The sequence below is a fragment of the Astatotilapia calliptera genome, chromosome 1 (assembly GCF_964374335.1).
Source record: "Astatotilapia calliptera chromosome 1, fAstCal68.1, whole genome shotgun sequence".
NCBI classification, from domain to species: domain Eukaryota; kingdom Metazoa; phylum Chordata; class Actinopteri; order Cichliformes; family Cichlidae; genus Astatotilapia; species Astatotilapia calliptera.
Window position 1 is genome coordinate 4,549,643 of NC_137422.1, and position 20,141 is coordinate 4,569,783.

General features: G+C 40.7%; 1 protein-coding gene across 2 annotated transcripts in view; it reads right to left on the minus strand.

The window, feature by feature from the left end:
• Positions 1-5,988: 5,988 nt before the first annotated feature.
• Positions 5,989-20,141, minus strand: part of LOC113008303 (nuclear receptor ROR-alpha A-like) — a 175,795-nt gene continuing 161,642 nt past the window's right edge. For both annotated transcript variants that reach the window (XM_026145671.2, XM_026145747.2), the window contains 6 exons: positions 18,996-19,117; positions 18,480-18,612; positions 18,184-18,291; positions 16,494-16,604; positions 16,254-16,366; positions 5,989-15,407 (listed from right to left, as the gene is read on the minus strand). In XM_026145671.2, the coding sequence (XP_026001456.2) occupies positions 15,243-15,407; positions 16,254-16,366; positions 16,494-16,604; positions 18,184-18,291; positions 18,480-18,612; positions 18,996-19,117 (752 nt within the window). In that variant the 3' untranslated portion in view covers positions 5,989-15,242. The remainder of the gene's footprint in view (positions 15,408-16,253; positions 16,367-16,493; positions 16,605-18,183; positions 18,292-18,479; positions 18,613-18,995; positions 19,118-20,141) is intronic.

The following is a 20,141-nucleotide window of genomic DNA, read 5'->3' on the forward strand; positions in this document are numbered from 1 at the left end:
GAAGTGTCTCTTTAAGGATACATGCATGATTTTCCCATAGACTGTAAATAAGAGATGGTCCTACAAAGCTTCATGCTGAGATGTGGAACAGTTTTTAGAGCTTGACAGCAGCTGCTCAAGGCAACCAAAGGGTAATGATAAAGACAGAGATTTTGGACAGAAACATGTAGTCTGTGAATGTTGGGACCTTTCACACACACTGACTCCATCATCAATGTCCATCTCTGTTGTTTTTCCCTCTGCAGCAGGGGAGACTGCTACACAGCATGCTGCCACTCATGTGTCCTGTGGACTCGCCTAAACTTTGACACATCCTGTCATCTTGCTTGTACTGCTGAACTGAAAGACAAAGCTCGTCCTTGTGGAGCACCCACAGTGCCCACTGTTTGGTTCACTTGCACACTTGCATACTGCCACTGGATGTGTGAGCTTTGTTTTCATCAGCTTTGTTTCAGCTATGCCCACAAGCAATGGCAATGATGAAAAATCTATAAGATTTATGGAAATTCACACAAGTTGATATGCATGACGGCCAACTTTGGTCCACTTTGTGGCTCCAAGTGGCCACGAACAGGAATCACCTGGGTCAGCAAACCTGTGATTTATGCGACCGCCAGTTCTCCATCAGGACCATGAATTCCTTGTGGCTGGTACTGCAGGGGTCCCTGCATTAAAGCACCAAGGTATCTTCCGTCCTGGCATTAGGATGAGTTGATCTTTCAGACTCAGTCCTGCAAAGCCTTGGTTAGTTTAGTCTCAGCTGCAGCTGAGTTCCCTACAGGTTCCCTACATTTGCTATGGAGAAAACAAATCCACCGAAAGTTAAAATGAGTTGGACATCTCCCATCATTTTCTCTGTAGAAAGGGAAAAGGTCCAAATCATATGAAGCATCCAAGAATTGCGACTGTCACTGATGATGACTCAGAGATGCAGCCTGGAAAATGCTAACTATCAGACAAAATGATTCAGAGAGAGAAAAAATCTATCATGCTACGCTAACACAGCCAGCTGGCTGGTGGCTACACCCATGTACGCTAAACCTAACTACAAGATTCTCAGCTCGCATGATTCGTAGTCACACTTCAAACAGGTGTGTTATTCATTCCAGTTCATTTTAGGCTTTCTGATTGGATGAGGACAATGTCACGTGTTCCTTGTGACCTGTAATTTAAGGTCTGCTCAATGAAAGCAGCTTCGGCTGTGTTCACACAGTGTGTGTTCGATATATGTGTTTGTTCACGGAGGACACAGTGGGTACTATTTCGCCTTGACTGCAGTGTTGCTCTTTGGGAATCAGAAAATAAAGATGTCATCCAAAACCCTGAAATCCTCATTTATGCCTTTGTTTATTTTTAGTTCTGTCTTTGCCCTAAAATGTGACAATGTGTGGATGGAAGAACTGAAGTAAGAAGTGAAAACAAAGGGTCTGACAGAGGACTGAAAAATCCTCAGACAGGAGCTCACAAAAGGCTACTTCTACCTTCAAAACCTGGATCAAATCTCAAAGCTTGAAATGTGAGCAGCGGGGGAGAAATACAAAATAAGCAGAAGAGAAACTGTGCTCCATGACAAGTGACATTCCTGCTGTGTAAAACACTGAAAAACATATCCTATAATTGAGAAAAACATAGACGCAACCTCTGTTGGTTGCAAAGCAATGTGATTCAAACAGTGTGTGATACAAGCATCGGGACCGTGATGAGCTCTGCGGAGAATGTCAGCAAGAAAATTGGTTTAATCTCCCTGTTTGAGGCTGAAAATGCTGCTTTCCATCAACTGCAGGTGAGAATAGCTACACCTGTACACTACTGCCATCTACCGGACAGAAAAAAGATGGCAGGCAGATGCAGAAGCAGCAGTGCTGTTTACATTTAGGTCCTTTATTTAACTAAAAGTAATGACAACTGGTTTCTCTCACTCCAACCGGTCGCAGCAGATGGCTCCGCCCCTCCCTGAGCCTGGTTCTGCCGGAGGTTTCTTCCTTCCCACTGTCACCAAAGTGCTGCTCATAGGGGGTCATATGATTGTTGGGTTTTTCTCTGTATGTATTATTGTAGGGTCTACTGTACAATACAAAGCTCCTTGAGGCGACTGTTGTTGTGATTTGGCGCTATATAAATAAAATCGAATTGAATTAATTTGAATTAAATATGTATGGGACTAATCTTGCTTGTAGTTTTGCTATGGTTTGTCATATTTTTAACAGACGGTGGCTGTGTCCCAATTCAGGGTCTGCACGCTTGAAGTACGTATTTTAAGTGCGGTTACATCACCGCCACGCGACGACGGCTGTCCCAATTCGAAGTGTACTTCAAATGCATACTCCAAATCCGTCGATTTCCCCAAATATCAAGCGCGGTCCGGTGCACGCTTCGTGGTCCCATATATCCCACAATTCATAGCGCGGCGGTGGGTGTGGATAATTTTGCCGCAAAATATGGCAGAAGGGAGCGGCCGAAGAGGTTTTTTTTTTTTTCAAAACTTTATTGAAATTATAAAGCGAACAGTCAGTCATTCCAGTTCAGTTTGTACAGTAGACATACAAGGCAAATAAGAGTAACAATATACAGTACAATGAAATAAGAAGGATGAATAAATAAAGGATAAAAAAAGAAAAAAGAACAAAAGTATTTGAAAGTTGTAACAGCTCATTCGTTAAACATTTCTGAATGAATTTCAATCAATGATAAACCTTTTTTATTGGAAGTTAATTTAAGAGAGTTTAAGTAATATTCAATTTCAATCAAAAACAAATTAAATGATGGCATTTAGTTTTGAAATTTATGTATATGGAATTTCCCTAATAAGATGGAGCGGCCGAAGAGTGAACTGTCAAAAGTATTGAATATGACGTCACTTATTTATGTGCGAATGTTTAATAATGAAAGTCAGTCATATATCCACAAACACAACAAGCTGAAAGTCAGTGATATATGTATATGTGTGTATATATATATGTATATATATGTGTATATATATATATCATAATAATCTGACAATACTATAATATTGGCCATATTATATTTACATTACCACAGTGAGATGACTTTAGTCTCATGAACAACTTTAACTAATTGTTATTTACTAACTAATCTTAAATGAAATGAGGCCCAACAATCATGTTTTACAGTCCCGTGGTTTCAGCCTCAGATACTCAACTAATCAAAGTGATGTCATGACAAAAATGAATGACCAACAAAACATTTTTCTCCTTCATTTCTGTCACACAAAGCTGTATGTAACGTGTCTCGCGGTTAGTATCATGGTTGCTAGGCAACCTGAACAGCGAGATGAAGCGTATACCGTCCCATTTAACAAGCCTCTCACTTCCGCACTTCTCATACTTATAGTACGCACCGTACGTAGTACGCGTAGTGCGCGTACTTCAAGCGTGCAGACAATGAATTGGGACACAGCCTATATGTTTGTGTATGTCATAACTATAACTGTGCACGTGTACAATGCAGATAAAAACAATACAAGTAAATAATTACATTGAGCAATAACTATTTATTAAGAACTTTAATACAAATAAAACAGGACATCTTTCTGCAATGATAATAGAAAAAAGAAACATTGAGGTAACCTTGAGCAATAACAGGAAAAACATTAATTTTGACATATTTTAACAATAACAGAAAATCCTCTCATCTTTAGCATTACAAAACTGGTAAAACATTTGTTCTGTTATCTTTTAGCAGTAATAAAAAAGAAAAACATTCATATATGGACCAATAGCTGTACGTACCAGTGTGTTTAAACCTGCGAGGGTTTGTAAAAATAAATACCACCCTGCAGCGGCTGTAACACTCTTGTTGTCTGTCAATAACAATCATTCCACGTCACGTCTGCTGATCTGGTCACAGCTGATAAAACATTTTTCCTTCCTGTATGTTTGGCACTGTCATCAGCTCGATGCACAGATGCATAAGTCAGCGCATTCTCCTCACGCTCGCCCCATCTCACAAGTGACAGGCATCTATGAAGAATACTGGAGTACTTTTTAGTGCTTTTTTTAATGCATTGCATTAAAAAAATCTTTGTTTGCATTACTGATAATAATCCTGCTCACACTTGGTGATGATTTGTATATCAGCTCCAGCAGTGCCAGATTCGTCTGCATGCTCTCCAGCATCCTTTCACCTCCTCAGTCTGGGTTTATTCAACATAATTAGTCTGATAGATTTTACTTGAATAAACAAGTTTTGAACTAAATAAATACAACTTAAATTCTTATGATGGACATTTGCAGCAAAAACTTGTTGTACTTCTAAATCATTGGCAAAATCATTTATTAAATTATGAAATTATGAAATAACTCTGGATGCATTTTCAATAACACTGTCGACCAAAATTACCAGAGCCCACTACTGCACTAAGTATGGATGCTGTAGTCTGGTAGTGTTATATAATCAGGCAGCACTCTGCGTTTGTTGTCGACCACTTGGACTTTTTTCACAGTTGCATCCTTCTTCAGATGAAACTTCTTTTTATCACACTCGACGGTATCAGAGACAGCAACCGGGTGTGTGTCTGTTCTCCTCTCTCTCTCCACAATCTAATTCACTGGTGAGATCACCCAGGAAAGGTCCTAAAGGTGGAATCCACTCACCTGGTTGTGAGGTAAATATAAATATGCTTGCAGGATCTCCTCTGACACAGTCTTTCTCATAATAGTCATCGACGTGCTTCTGCTGCTCCTCAGGAGCTTTCACAGTTTCCGGATAACCAACACACCGACGCCATGGGAGCAATCGTCTGTATGTTACGTGTTTGGTGCCATGAGAGCAGTTTGGAATGAATCTATACATGTAAATGTGTTTTACGCTCTGATCATGATCACTTTGGAAAACACTGTCTGATGGGGTTAAGGTTAGGGTTAGGGCTGGAATAGACAGCTGGAGCGAGTGTTACCGCCACGAGCAGCATTCTACTGGATTCAATTATGAATCTGGAGCGTATCGTAAGGATGCTGAAGGGTACCTCTTGCCTTACTATAAGATGCCTCAGGACATGATAAATCATCGGTATGTTGGGAATGAGAAACTGGATGCCTCCTGCTTATGCTGTAAAAAAGTTTGGATGTAATTGTTAAACAGCGTGTCTGTCTTATTGGGAAAGTGCCATACTTCATCAATACAACCTGTTTTGTAGCCTCAGCATCACCATACATACAGTTATGCAGCTGGTTCTGCTCCTCACATGGAAGGACAGACAGAAGCACAAAGTGTTCCTGTCATTGTTTGGAATATACAAATACTGAGGTACTCCACCCAGCTTAAACAGATGCTGCCACTCCTGATCTGTGCAACTCCATTTCTTCATCCGCTTTAGAATCATCATTGCTTTGATGACCTGATGCAATTTCACCAAGAAATATATATACACATGTACACTACCAGTCAAAGTTTGGACACAGCTTCTCATTTAATGGTTTTTCTTTATTTCCATGACTATTTCCATGGCAGATTATCACTGAAGGCATCCAAACTATGAATGAACACATGTGGAATTATGTAATAAACCAAAAAGTGTGAAATGTTTTATATTTGAGCTACTTCCTAATATCCCCCCTTTGCTTTGATTCCTGCTTTGCTCACTCTTGCCTCTCTCTCCATGAGCTTCATGAGGTCGTCTCCTGAAAAGGGTTTTCCAACAGAAGGAGTTCCCAGAGATGCTGAGCACTTGTTGGTCCTTTTGCCTTCACTCTGCGCTCCATCTCATCCCAAACCATCTCCACTGGGTTTAGGTCAGGTGACTGTGGAGGCCATCAGCACTCCATCACTCTCCTCGGTCAAACAGCCCTCACACGGCCTGGAGGTGTGTTTGGGGTCACTGTGCTGTTGAAAAATAAATGATGGGATGGCATGTCACTGCAGGATGCTGTGGTAGCCATGCTGGTTCAGTGTGCCAACCAGCTGTTGAGGATTTATTTTTAACCACCAGCAAAAATAAGAGAAATTAAAAAAAAAAAAAAAAGCCAAAAATTCTCTTTCCCAGTTTTATTTATTTTTTTATATTTCACATACAGCAGCTCTGTTTGTATCAAAAGCAGTCATGTTTGACCAGTTGAAATGAGAAACTGATAGCCCCAGGCCTAACACACTGATACAGGTACAGGCTGGGAAATAACATTACTGTACTATGATATTTCATAATCATAATTACATTTGATAATTTAAAGGAAAATTCATTTTTTGTAGAACTAAGGACCGTAAACAGGTGCATATTTCTTAGAAGGAATATGTCGTCAGATTGCACATTTTATTTCTGACAGTGAAAGTTTTGTGAAAGTTCATATTATTTAAACTTAATGGAAAATTTAGATCAGTTAAAAAGTTAAACATGGCGACCTGTCTAAATGTCACTGTTGGACAGTTATAATAAACGAACAGTAAAACACAGGTTTCCTTTAATGTGTCCTCCTGTGAGGAAACATACATGTAGCAAAGCTGGTAAAATCGAGACCCTGTTAACCTAGCACCTACGCATTTCAAAAACACAAAAACAACTGTTACTAAAGACAGAGCTGTGCATATCAAACCATGTATCTTACATTATGATGCATATAAATCAGCAGGTACTCTAAAAAGACTGATGCTCAGCAGCATCTATAGCAGTATTTTCTTGTGGCCTGTACAGAAAAATCGATGAAGTTACTTACAGAACGAGGGGCGGCCATGGAGGGTATGCATTTAGGTGATGGATAATGACAACGAAAAATGTAAAGTGATAACACAGAACTATTCAACAGGTAAATGAAGAATTTTCATGTCTGTGAGTCTGCTACGGTCAGATTCATCATTAAACAGTGAGCGTGAGTAAGGACATCTGTATGCCGGCCATTTTTTGGGACTGCGTTGACTCATCGGCAGAGAATTCATATTACAACTCATCGACTAGCATGTGGCCCAGGTGGCACACTTCAAAGAAGTATCCACCTCTTAAGTCTGGCATCATTAGCCATTTCAGGTTCCAGACTATTCCTTGGTTTCCCAACTCAAATACTGAGACTTAAGAATGGCCCAAATTTGTTCATCTTCAATGAAATGTTTACTGTGGCTGCTCTAACAGAGGTTACAATAAAGTTTAACATCCATGAAAAAGAAGATTTACAAATAGAGCTGAACATGACAGGAAGTTAGCTCACTAGTCTCCGTCTAAAGATCATAAACCGTGTTCAGACTCTGTCACTTTGGACTTAAATGAAGACAGAAAACTAAACAGCAGCAATGTTTCAAGGTTTTTGGAAGTTGGCCTAGCTGGTGGCTACCTACAGAGCTACAGTTAGGATAATTATTAACACAGTAAAGGTAAAGGGGATGAACGACAACATTTTTCCCCTTGATAAATTCAATGTGAGCGTCCCCGATGGGCACAGACAAAGGAAACCTTATGGCAGGGAAAAGACGTGGAAAATGAAGAACACCTAATGCATCTGTAAGGTTAGTCATTAAACTGAAACACATGTTTAGTGCCAGTTTGTGCCAGTACAGCACTGACACAAGAGATTTTTCCTTGTTGGGTTGAGTACAAAGGGTAGTTATGTTTGCGGTTTGATGTGCATGTAAGTAAGCTGTTATAACTGTAAACTCCTTTGATGTGCTAAGTAAAAGAAAGACTACTGTACTGTATGTACTGATTACATCTTTAGACATCATCTGGTTACATTGCTCAATAAACTCAAATCCGTGATGCACCAGACTCAAACAAGCTCTCCTCCACACTGCTTTCATTCATAAAATGCTCAACAAACCCCCAACATCCTGGCTAACAGGTGGATTTTCCTGTTTCAGCTAAGCTAGCCAACAACGAAGACCCAGTGGGAGAGAGTAAAAGTGGATATCATATGCTTGGTTTTTTAAGAAAAAAAAACACTGTTGTAGTCAGAGGCAGTACAAAAGTGACCCCTTAGATTGCTGAGTTATCTGCCATAGAGTAATGTAAGTAAGTCTATTAGCTGCAAACAACCACGTTCTGCACTGACACAAGATGGCACTAAACATGCTCTAAAAACTTAAAACACGTATTTCTTAAATCCAGCTTCACGTATAGCAGGGGTGTCCAACTCCAGTCCTCGAGAGCTGCTGTCCAGCGCAGCTGAATCAAATGGTTGGATTACCTCTTCAGCATGCATCAAGTTTGGCAAAGGCATGATAACAAGCCATTCATGTGATTCAGGTGTGTCGGAACAAGGATGCGTCAAAAAGCTGCAGGACAGCAGCTCTCGAGGACTGGAGTTGGACAACCCTAAAAGTTAATTTAGAGTAGAGTAGGGCTCTATGGTGTAAATTAGCCTTAATACATTTCATGTCCACTTTATTATGCTGGTTTGGAAGACACGAGGAAAATTCCTAATCCTAAGCTTCATGTACCCGTTGAAATCTTTTGCACAGAGTGACTCTTTTCTGAAGCGTTCCAATAATAAAACTTAAACACCTATTTCTTAATAATAATTGCTTTCTGGCAAGCTGTGAGAACATGGGCTATAGTAAAATTTTTAAATATGAGCATAAAAAGGTGCTGCACATGAATAGCACTAAAAAACAAACAAAAAAAACAAAAAAACAACCCCACAGAAGCTCACAATGACTACGGGTTATTAGTGGCTTTTTTATATTAAATAAAACAAGATACAAAGTAACACAACACGTTAAAAAGGCAAGACCCTTGATGAACGTAGTAGGAGCTTGGACCTGGAAGCAGGGTTAATACGTCATCACTTAACAACCAGATAACGAAAGCACTGCTTCACCGTTAGCTCCTGTGTCCACAGTGGAGTCTATCTAGGCCTGCTCCTAACTTATCAATTAAAATTTGCATTGACATGGTTTTTTGTACTCTAACCAATAGACAAAGCATAAAATGGCAAGATTTACATTATTGCTTTACATAATTTATGGCTAAAGTTAGGTATAGAAATACTGTTACTGGGCTAAAGACTGAGACGTGATGAGATGAAGCAGAATGTACAATGGTAATAGGGATGGCAGCCAACATAGGTGGACTGATATGATTAGGACTATGATAGAGTTGAGTCTGCAGGTGGCGAAACCTGCAAGCTTTGTGACCCATTAACCAAATTCAATCGTCTGTAATGTGCTTTTACAATAAAACTTGACCAGCAGGTAAAGCAGGTACATTCTGAAAATGTAACCAACGAAAGTAACCAACACAAACACATCCTGTTTTAACAGAAAAGCATCCTGAGCTACAAAAATATCAGACTTTGTGTAAAGATTGCAAATTAAATTTGAAGTATCAGCATTAATCTCAGTTTTTAGATGTTTCGATGACACACTTGACAAAGAATCAACCAGGAACGGCCACAGACTGAGCCACCTGGGAGGTGGTGCAGGTAATAAAAACGATGTATGATTCTGCATCTCTACATTGTTTCAGCCTTCTATAAATGTATACATTTCTTTAAATTACAGCACAAAACATACAGACGACCCTACCACCCAGCAGATTATGATGATCATCATCCAGGTAGTTTTCTTTCAAATAAGGTCAAAATTTAGTTTTACTAGGTCATTACTAAAAATATAATTAACCCTCTGACATGTAACTAATCATAGATCAGTGATGTGGGCGTAGAGCTCGACTCTGGAGGAAGAGAGTGAAGGATGTTGAACAATCCTGCACATCCATCCTGAACAGGCACATGCACTGTGACTTTGATCACAGAGACTGAAACCTGGATTTTTTCGCTTGCCAGTATCTTGTGTATGTATCACAGAACATTTCTTTTAATATGTAAATAAGAATATTTATATACAATGAACTTACAACAAAAAGAGAAAGAATTATCATTAGATCAAACGAGACTGTTGAATCATCCCTTTTCCAAAGTAAAATCACTAGTCTTGTTAACTTCTACTCTTTGGTGTAATGCTATCTGTAAAGTCTAATTGTTGAATGTTGTCATTGTGCTTCTTAAATTTGTAAGGTCTGAGTTCAATCTATAGGATCAAGACATTCCTTTGTCTCTGACCACTGGCTGGAGAGGCTTTTATTGCAGATACATTCTATCTGAAAGATCTGTTTCTTGTGATGTTGCTTCCTGCTTTTATGATCCTTTTGGTGAGCAGGAAGTCATGCATACATAGAGACACAACTTCTCACACACTCACTCAAACACACACACACACACACACACACTCTCACATGCATACAGATGTTTACACATACACACACATAGTGCCTTGTCTTAGAACCATTTTTGGGGGGTTATGGTGGGCGTTGCTTTGCTGTGATGTGTATTGTGTGAACTGTCTTCCCAATAAAAGGCAGCAAGCGGAGGCCGTCGCCGGGGTCATTTTGTGGTAGGATTCAGAGAATATTCAGGAATTAGAAAAAAAGCATCAAATCCTTAGAAAAAGCCTACGCGTCCCACCAAGATCAGGAAACATTGAACAAAATACGCAAAACAAAACTAGAATTAAATGAGATAATTGATAAAATAAAAATAAAAAAACAGAATTCTTAGTACGTAGCTTACAAAGTTACAAACATGGTAATAAATCCGGTCAATTTCTAGCACACCAGCCAAAAATAAATAAAGAAAAAACAACTGTATGTGCTGTTCAAGATTCATCTGGGAACACAGTATATGACCCGAAACAAATAAACAACATTTTCAGGAATTTCTATAAAACGTTGTATTCACCACAAATAATGTGGAACATAAAATCAGCCTTTATGTGGATGATGTGTTACTTTTTCTCCAAAACTCACAAACCAATATCTCTGGGGTGATTGAATTGATAAACTCTTTTGCAAGAATATCAGATTACTCAATTAACTGGTCAAAATCTACAGTCCTCCCGATTAATTGCTCCCTCCATAATTCTTCTTCAACACTACCACAATCGGGAAATATAAAATATTTAGGTATTAATGTTTCTCCCAAGCTTGCAGATCTAACTAAATTAAACCATATCCCACTTTTAAAGAAGGTAGAAGGCGATCTGGCTAGATGGAAATGTCTACCCATATCACTCATGGGAAGGGTTGCCGCTATAAAAATGATGGTCTTACCAAAAATAAATTATTTATTCTCAATGATTCTCACTTCGGGGGTGGGGTGCCCTCAGCCTCTCGGCCTGGAGCTCGGTCACTCTGGCACAGTTGGTTGCAGGTGGAGCTCACGGGCACGTCACTGCAACCCCCCCTGGCTTTGGCTCCGCGGCTGCTGACTGACCCCTCATCTGGGGCTTTCCTCAGGTCTTTCTGGGATAGTGGCGCGGCTGCCCCTCTGTTGGTCTTCCTTGGCCTCTTGTGTTCTGGATGTCTGGAGTTTTGCTCACAGGCTGTACACACGGGTGCTCACAAACACAAACTACACCCTTTTTGGCTCCTACCTCAAAGCACACTGTGCGCTGTCGATCTTACGTGCTGCACAGTAATGTTTAATATTTAGTATTTACTGTTATATTCACATATATCATCCTGATGCTGTTTATTATGTTGCTCTTTTTTTTTCTTCTGCTTGTTTTCTCTTTTTTCTTTCTCAACAGGTGATCCAGGTGATTGATAGATGGATTTTTTGTCCGCTTATTTTGTTGTTTTTTGCCCTTTATCCCCGTCCCTCTTCCCCGCTGTTTTTCTTTCCCTCTTTCTTTTCCCCAGTCAAATCTGTCCCGTATTTAGCAAGTGAAAATAAAATAAACAATTTTAAAAAAAGGTGAATCAAATAGACCATTACGGCAAGGCTGGGACGGTCCATTTGGTAAAGTAAATCCGTTGGGCATCTTTCTTCACCTTTAGACGAAGAAAGAATTCTGATGGCAAAAGAGCCAAACGGGACGGGCAAAAAAAAAAAAAAAAAAAAAAAGGATTCAGAGTACTTTCTGAGACGCTGGCTGGGGCCTCCCTTGCTAGCAAGTAAAAGATGTTCGTCTTGTTTTTGTCGTTAACGAGAATAAGTCTCTAAACTAGTGGGGCTTGTGGAAACACAGACCCAACACTATCTGTGACTTTCTCAAGTCTGAAGCCATGCGTTGTGTTTTTTTTTGTTTTATTAAGATTCAGAGGAGCTCACTTCCACAGTCTGGGACCTGTGACTGGTGTGTTTTTGCTGCCTAAGAGGCACAAAAACAACCAAACAGACGTTTGACAGCAAGTCTCATGGATTCATTCACTGTGACTTTCTTCTGTTCTGATGCTGCACGTGGGTAAAAATTCCACAAACAGGGGTGGACACACACACACACACACACACTCTAGGCAGTGGAGAGACTGCCTTTAGTGCAACACATCCCTTTCTTCACACTGCATAGTTGTTGTTTCTTCCTATGAGGCAGGGTCAGTATTGCTCCTCAAAGCTTGTTTTTTGTAGTATTGCTCTTATTATGTTGAATTCTAATCATGTTAACATGATTTTTCTTTTGGAAATACAGGAGGGATAACACATGTTTAATTGTTTCTTTGTTTTTACTTTTGTAATCCTCTGTGTAATTTGTAAAGTGTGTCTGCTAATCTGAGTGGAGGCTTGCTGCATATTCTTGTTTTACAGGAAAGGGAAAAGTTTAAATGTTGCATTCTTTTTCCAGCATCTAACAGAGTAAAAAGCTTTTAAGCACACACAAAGTAAAATATACAGCTCAGTGTCACAGCCACCAGGTGGTGCTAAAGATTTACTGCTGTGAATATCTGCAGGAGGTGCCGGGACACATGCAACAGATGGGCAGCTGAGGAGGAGGAGGCTGGATGAATGCGAGGGAGGATGGGGGTCACGGTGAAATCATAGAGACTGATTCTATGGCTGTTAAATCTCTGCTGCTGAAGGGAGGAGGACCTGTCGCATGGGTGTTTTAATTACACACAATTTAACCGATAAAAATCATTCGTTATATTGGGTAAAATTAATCAGCTGTCTTCATCATGTTTACTATTTAGTTTGTCTCCTTGGCTACAAGAAAAGACACAACATTAACATCTAAAACAGAGAACTTTGGGGATTTGATGCCTCAGAAGGGATGAGGCCTCATTATAATCTTGCTGACAGCACTGCACAGTAGTTTATTACTCATCAAATCAGATTTAAAAACAAAAAACAACTCATCTTCAGGTAAATTGAAAGAAATGGTGACTGATGAAGCAGAATCTGTATTTATCCTGTGTTATTTCATCAGCTACACCCTGGGCCCTGCAGTGAAAGTTAGGACAGAGTTAATGACAGTCACAGAGGGCAGATACAACATGATGTGAAAGCTCTACAACTCTTCGACACGGCAGACAGCTTGTGCTAAAAATAACATAAAATAAAAGGTTTGCATACACAGGGGGCCACACATGTACACCAGAACACGGCACCCTGGTACAAAGGAGAAGAGCTCATCGAAAGTGTTGTGAACAACCACCGAGTTGCTTTGATGGCAGTACGAACATCATGGCACACAAACAGAACCAGATTTTGCACTGTATGCCTCATAGAGACTGGAAACGAACGCAGACTGGTCCCAGACCACTGCAGAAACAGGAACAGCTTTAATTTAACACATGGATTCATTTGAGTTTTCTTCTTTTCTCAGTTATTGATTTGATATTTCCTTAGTGGGCCTAATAGACTGTATATAAAAGATGGACGACTACCCATCGTTTTTGAACCTTTTTTTTTTTTTGATGATGGATGTCACAATATTTGCTGAGTATGAGGTATGAGCTGATGGTAGCAAGCTTGGTTAGCAAGCTGCTATGAATGCAATGCACAGAAACACATGTGCTATCTGCTAGTTAGTAATAGACGTATAAATGACTATAATTTCACTCACCAAAAACAAAGCACAGAGCTTGTACAGTCTGCAACTCACAGCAGCACATACCAGTTGTCACATAATTTCAATAAAGGCAGACAGCCATCAATTAAGCAGCCATGACAATAGGATATATTTAGGGCTGGATCATGTGACCCTGAGTCCTCCCTTAGTTATGCTGTCATAGGCATAGGCTGCTGGGGGATTCCCATGATGCACTGGGTGTTTCTTCAATGCATCATGGGACTTGTGTTAATAGACCTCTCTGCACTGAATCATACCTGTTATTAAGCTCTGGCTCTCTTCCACAGCATGTCTCTATCCTGTCTTCCTTCTCTTGCCCCAACCAATCACAGCAGATTGCCCCGCCCCTCCCTAAGCCTGGTTCTGCCGGAGGTTTCTTCCTGTTAAAAGAGAGTTTTTCCTTCCCACTGTCGCCAAAGTGCTTGCTCATAGGGGGTCATTTGATTGTTCGTTTTTTTCTCTGTATCTATTATTGTAGGGTCTACTGTACAATATAAAGCGCCTTGAAGCGACTTCTTTGGCGCTGTATAAATAAAATTGAATTGAATGACTTTAAGCTAAATGGATGAGTTAAAAAACTACAGATTCCAAAATAAATGTTTGTATTGTTTTGTAAGTTTGGCATTCCAACATAGGAGTCTCTATGCACCGACTCACTTTCAGAGCTAGCATCAAGTGGTGATTAAAGGAAATGCAGTTTTTGTCACTTTGGAACTGGAGATCACGGCTGTGGTGCTGTGCTATGTATCTGAGCAATGACTCATACAGTATTTTCAGTAAATAGCACTGAAAATGTTGCAACTGATGTCACTGGATAGAAGTCAAGAGGACGTTGGGATTATTTGATCATTTTGCTAATATCAGCTGAGACTATGATCAATGTAACATAACATTTCCACAAAGTATCCAAAGTTGTAGAAGCAGCTGTGTGAATGTGGTGCTTTTCATATGCACTCACTCTCACAAAGGATAAGAACAATTTTACTTTGCAAATTAAAATTAGGAAATTATTTTTGCTACCTTTTAATCTTTTGATCATAAAGTAAAACTGTCTGTGGACAAGTCAATGGATCCAACATCATTCTCTCCAACAAACGCAGGAAACTCAAAGCTTTAACAATCAGGTAAACGAAACAAAAAACAAGTATCAGTGCGAGTACTGTTAGAGGTGAGTCTGATCCAGGTTCAGAAGCCTGGATACATGACGTGGGCTAATGAGACCACCTGACTCCTCAGAGCAAACTCACAGACACGAGAGGAGGACGAGGAGGAGGAAAAACAAACTGAGGAGAAGATGAACTCGGGTTTCTTTGTGTCTGTGTCAGGTGTCCAGGAGATGAAGTACAGCAGCTGCACAGTCGCCATCTTCGGCTGTGTAGGACGCCGCCCCGTCCGCAGTGTCTATGGAAACTGGGCGCAATCTGTCTGGATACACCGGCTTTGGTGCCAGTGACAGTTCAGTCGCTGTTCTGCAGGGTCAGTTCGAGGTCAGCACCGAACAGCTCCTTATAAAGAGGAGGGAAGTGCGATCGAACGATGTCCGGGTAAACGGCTCTGAACGTGCACAGCTTCTCAGTGTGTCGACTGCACAGCGAACGCAACGCTGACGCCTCACATCTGAGCTGATGGGAGAAATGAGAAGAAAGAGGCAAGGAAAGGGAGGAGACAAGGAACCAAGAATAGAAAAGAGGAGACAATAAAGAGAAATTAGGATAGAAGCGGAGAAGTAAAAAAAAGAAGAAGAAGAAGACGAAGAAAGGAAGTGGGAATAAATTAATGTTTAGCTCTTTAGAATAATGTGTAATGTGATCACAAAGAGTCTACCATACACAGTCTCATGAGTATTCTTACACCCTTAACTTCACTGGTGCTCAGTGGAGAAATATGAGTTATACAGTTGTACTTCCACACTTGTCCACAACAGGGCAGCAAAGAGCTATTTCTCCATTAGGCATGCCCTGCTGGATTATATTTACCATGTTTTTGGTTAGTTTTCTCTGCCAGCACATTATTATGATTTTTTGCATCTACAACCAACTCATTGGTGCAACAAAAGAATACTGATAACCACAACAACTTTCAGTTGTGCGTCAAACTGTTTCTGAGTTGACAAGTACATCGACAAGCACAATACAGTGCGTTCATTGCAGACATCACTGTGTATGTTTCTGTAATTATGAATCTAACAGTCTGCTCAAAGACTTTAATCAAAATCATATTTAAATGTTTAGTTATCATTGTTATCTATTCATTTTCAAATTAACTGTTTTACTAAAATGCTGAAAAAAATAGTTAAGCACTTTTTCGGATGTTAAGCTCGAACTTTTCAGAAAAGTCTGTGTGGCTCAAATTTGAGTATAATTTTTAGTTTAGTTCCCGTCTGCATGTTTACGCTCCATTCATGTACTCTGTGTGTGTGTGTGTCACACACACACACACACACAGAGGTTTGCATGCACCATGGGTACCTTGTTCAGGACTTCGTCCTCTCTCTGGTTCTTCTGCAGCACATGTTGCAGAGCAAGCTGAGTCTTCTGCTGCAGCTTCTCCACCTGCAGCTTCTCCTGCAGCCACGACCGATCTAAACAAACACACACACACACACACACACACACACACACACACACACACACACACACACACACACAGTTATTTAACTCAACAAGTCAGTGTAGAACATCTGATCAGATGGTGAAGGAAGGACGTACCTGCAGAAAGCAGAATGAACGCTGAGAAGAGAGCAAGCTCGTCCTCTGATAGGTGCAGCGAGCACATGCTCTTAGCAAAGTCGAACACCGCAGTGATGAAATCATCACAGCCTGGGAGAACACGGAAAACACCGGAAACATGCTCAGTGACTTACAGAGGCCAACAGAAACGTCAGATTGCATCAGTAGCGTTGTAGAAAATGTAATTATCACATCAACACATATTTTATTATTTAAGACAATCCAACAGACAAGAACTGCGACATCATTCCTGTGATTTTGTGATCGATGATCCAAAGAAGCAGCCAAACGTTCCCTGTTACTTTTTTTGGGGTGGCTTCTTTTCTGATGCATCTTGAGATGTTTGGAGTAGTTAAAAAATGTTAAAAAGACGCATCTTCAGTCAAAGAGAAGCACTAAAGCGAAGGAGGACATGTGATTTGGAGGCACGGTCTTCCTCTGTGGCAGGCTGCAAGTCAAAGCAGCTGCACGAGTGTTCAAACTTTAGTCTGAGAAAGAAAGAAAAGCAGGCATCTGATTCCACTCTGTTCAGAGGGCACACAGGAAAGGATGAAAAATCAGGAAGAAAACCTGATGGAAATGTGACATTACTTCCTGTATTACTCTGAGCAGTAACCCTGCTCAGAGTAATACAGGAAGTAATGTCACATTTCCATTGCTCAGGTCCCATGCTACACCAACTTTTCCACACATGAAAACCAGGAACCTGAACCAAACAAGCCACCTGGTCCACATGTGTCCAACCTTACAAACCCCTTTCATCAGTGAAAAACAAGGAAAGCACCAGCTTTTGCACACCTGAGGCTTTTTTCCAACTCTGTTTCTGCGTTACACGACCCCACCCGACTCTCAGGAATCAATACAGGAACAGATAAAGCTTCCAAGTACTAAGAGAAGCCTGTAGTGATGAAATTCCAAGAAAATATTTCCCCTGAAAGTTAGCACTGAATCTTGGTAGAGATAAAAGTTATTCACAAAGCGTCTGAGCCCTTAAGAGAGTTCCTGAAGTGAAAAACCGTTAGGAGGGGCTAGGGAGACTTTTAGGAGGCTTAAGAGTTTCTTTAGGAGAGGAAAAAATGGCAGAAGAACCAAGTGTAACAGTACTGGAGGAAGAAGAATATCTGCAGTGTTTAAACCTCAGAGGATGTTCCTTCTCCACCTGCAGACAGTTAGAGATGGAGGGGAGGTTGGAGAGACGGCTGACTTTTTGAACTATTCACTTGGTCTTGCTGTGAGGTGGCAGTGCTAACCACTGCACCTCCGTGCCCCACATTAGAAACTCTCTGAAAGGATTCTCAGAATGTGTGTGGATACCAGCCCAGACCTGTGAGCTGCACTGGCACTTATAAAATCCTCATATTTAGAAATAGAAGTAGTTTGAGTGACTGTGTCCAGTCAGCTGACTGTGCTATAGGTGCACACCTGTAGAGTTTTGACACATCTCAGTTATAAGTAGATCCGACCAGACTTTCTACATTAGCAGATTATTATCAGCTGTTAGAAAGTAGCACTGCCCACACAAATATCTATACTTTTAATTCATACTTTTAATTTATTTTAACCCTAAATTTATAAATTTGGGGTTTTAATTTATAATTGGAGCTTATGTAGGGGTTTTATCGATGATAAAAACCCTATGACACCTCAGTAGAAAATGAACTCTGCTCACCTAAAGCTTTGAAGACTTCAGGACCTGCAAACTTCCCATCGAAGAAGACAGTGTTGTTCTGCGAGTCAAACACTCGGCACATTCGTAGAAAGACGACCTCCAGAGAGCCTGGCAGAGAAAACGAGGAGATGCTGAGGACACACAAACTGAGAGGAAAGGCTCCTCCAGCTGAAAACACCCGGGGCATTAAATCTACTTGCTGGGATTTCCTTATCTGGATTATTGCGACGTCGTTGTTGTGCTTTTCACAAGTTTAAAAAAAGCGAAATGAAAATGAATCCAATCTGTGCTCTCACCAGCTTTCAGCAGTACGATCTGGTCATTCTGGCACAAATCCATGAAGCCGTCGATGCGTTTAGCAAACTCCACCACATACTGAATGGCCTCTGTGATCTTCACAGCACAGAGCTGCCACATCACCTCCTGAGGCTGCACACACCAGAGCAGCAAGAGTTTAACAAGCTCAACAAAAGAGAATTAAGAATTTGTCAAAGTAGAACATCTAACCGTCTCTAGAAAATATAAATGGGCTTAAAATAAAAAAAATATTACTGGAGCAAAGTATTACTGCTTCCCCTAGATGTAGGTCAAAGAATCCAGTTCAGATGTGTTTTGGATGTTTTCTGCGCGGAGTTAAGAACATGCTAAATTATTTTATATCTAAAGGGACCGCAGCAGGATTCTCCAGGGGGACCTAAATAAAGGTACTGAGGAGACAAATGGATAAACTACCCCGCTTATCCTGCTGCCACCATCACCTGACGCTAGGCTTTTGGCTTTACGGATTCATGGGTGGACATATTGAAGCACACCTTGCTCTGGTAGCTTTCCACCTCATCCTGAAGGAAGCTCTGCCAGCTCATCTGCTGCAGCTCCTCCCTGAGGTACTGACATGTCTCCAGGTGAGACTTGGAGACGATCTGGGCCAAGTAATCTGAAACAAAGCAAACGCAGTAGCTGAACGTAAAGCTGCTCACAAATTTTAGGCCTACTCGGATTCCTGCAAAGTCACGGGAGACTCGAGTGTGAGAGACAACAAGTCTAAAAGAAAAGTCTGGAAACCTGTAAACAAGACACGATCAACCTCTGACAAGGTCAAGTTTTACATTTCTCACTCAGAAAGGACTTTTGGTTTTTAGAGTTTACAAATATACCAACACAATGAGGAAGAACTCGAGCCTCTTTTCCATTAGCACCTCCTCATTTCAACTCGCATGGACTCTAATTTTGGTCCTTTTCCATTATGATTGAATACCACCTCACTGTGGGTGGGGTTGTTACAGCAAGGCCCGTGACATCATCATAACACAAGGTGATGGTATACCTGCTGCTCAGCTGTTGTCAGACTCGGGGTAAAGGAAGTTTGTATGCAGCCACTTCCCTCGTTGGTGGGTTTGATTCTTGTGAAGGAGTGGCTCTCATGACTACAGTGATGTCACTGGCTGGCCAATTGCCACACACATATATGTATATATATATATATATATATATATATATATATATATATATATATATATATATATATATATACACACACACACACACACACACACATATTAGGGGTGCAACGATATTCGTATCGATATTGAACCGTTCGATACAGTGCTTTCGGTTCGGTACGCATATGTATCGAACAATACAACATTTGTAATTTATTTTATCAATTTTCCTTCTGACGATGCTGTCTGTGTTGAGCGCTCAGTGAATCTGTGTTCGACTACTCCGCCTAGGCTGCACTGTCGAGTGCAGATCCACTGAGCGCTCAACACAGACAGCATCGTCAGAAGGAAGAGCGCAGGGCAAGCTAGCGAGACAGAAGTTAAGCTCTGCTTGCAACAGGCAAATTGAACGTCATTCAGATCTGGCGTTTGGAATTATTTTGGTTTTCATGTGACGTATGACCCTGAAGGTAAGCGAGTCATGGACTAAAGTAAAACAGTATGTTGAATGTGCCATGC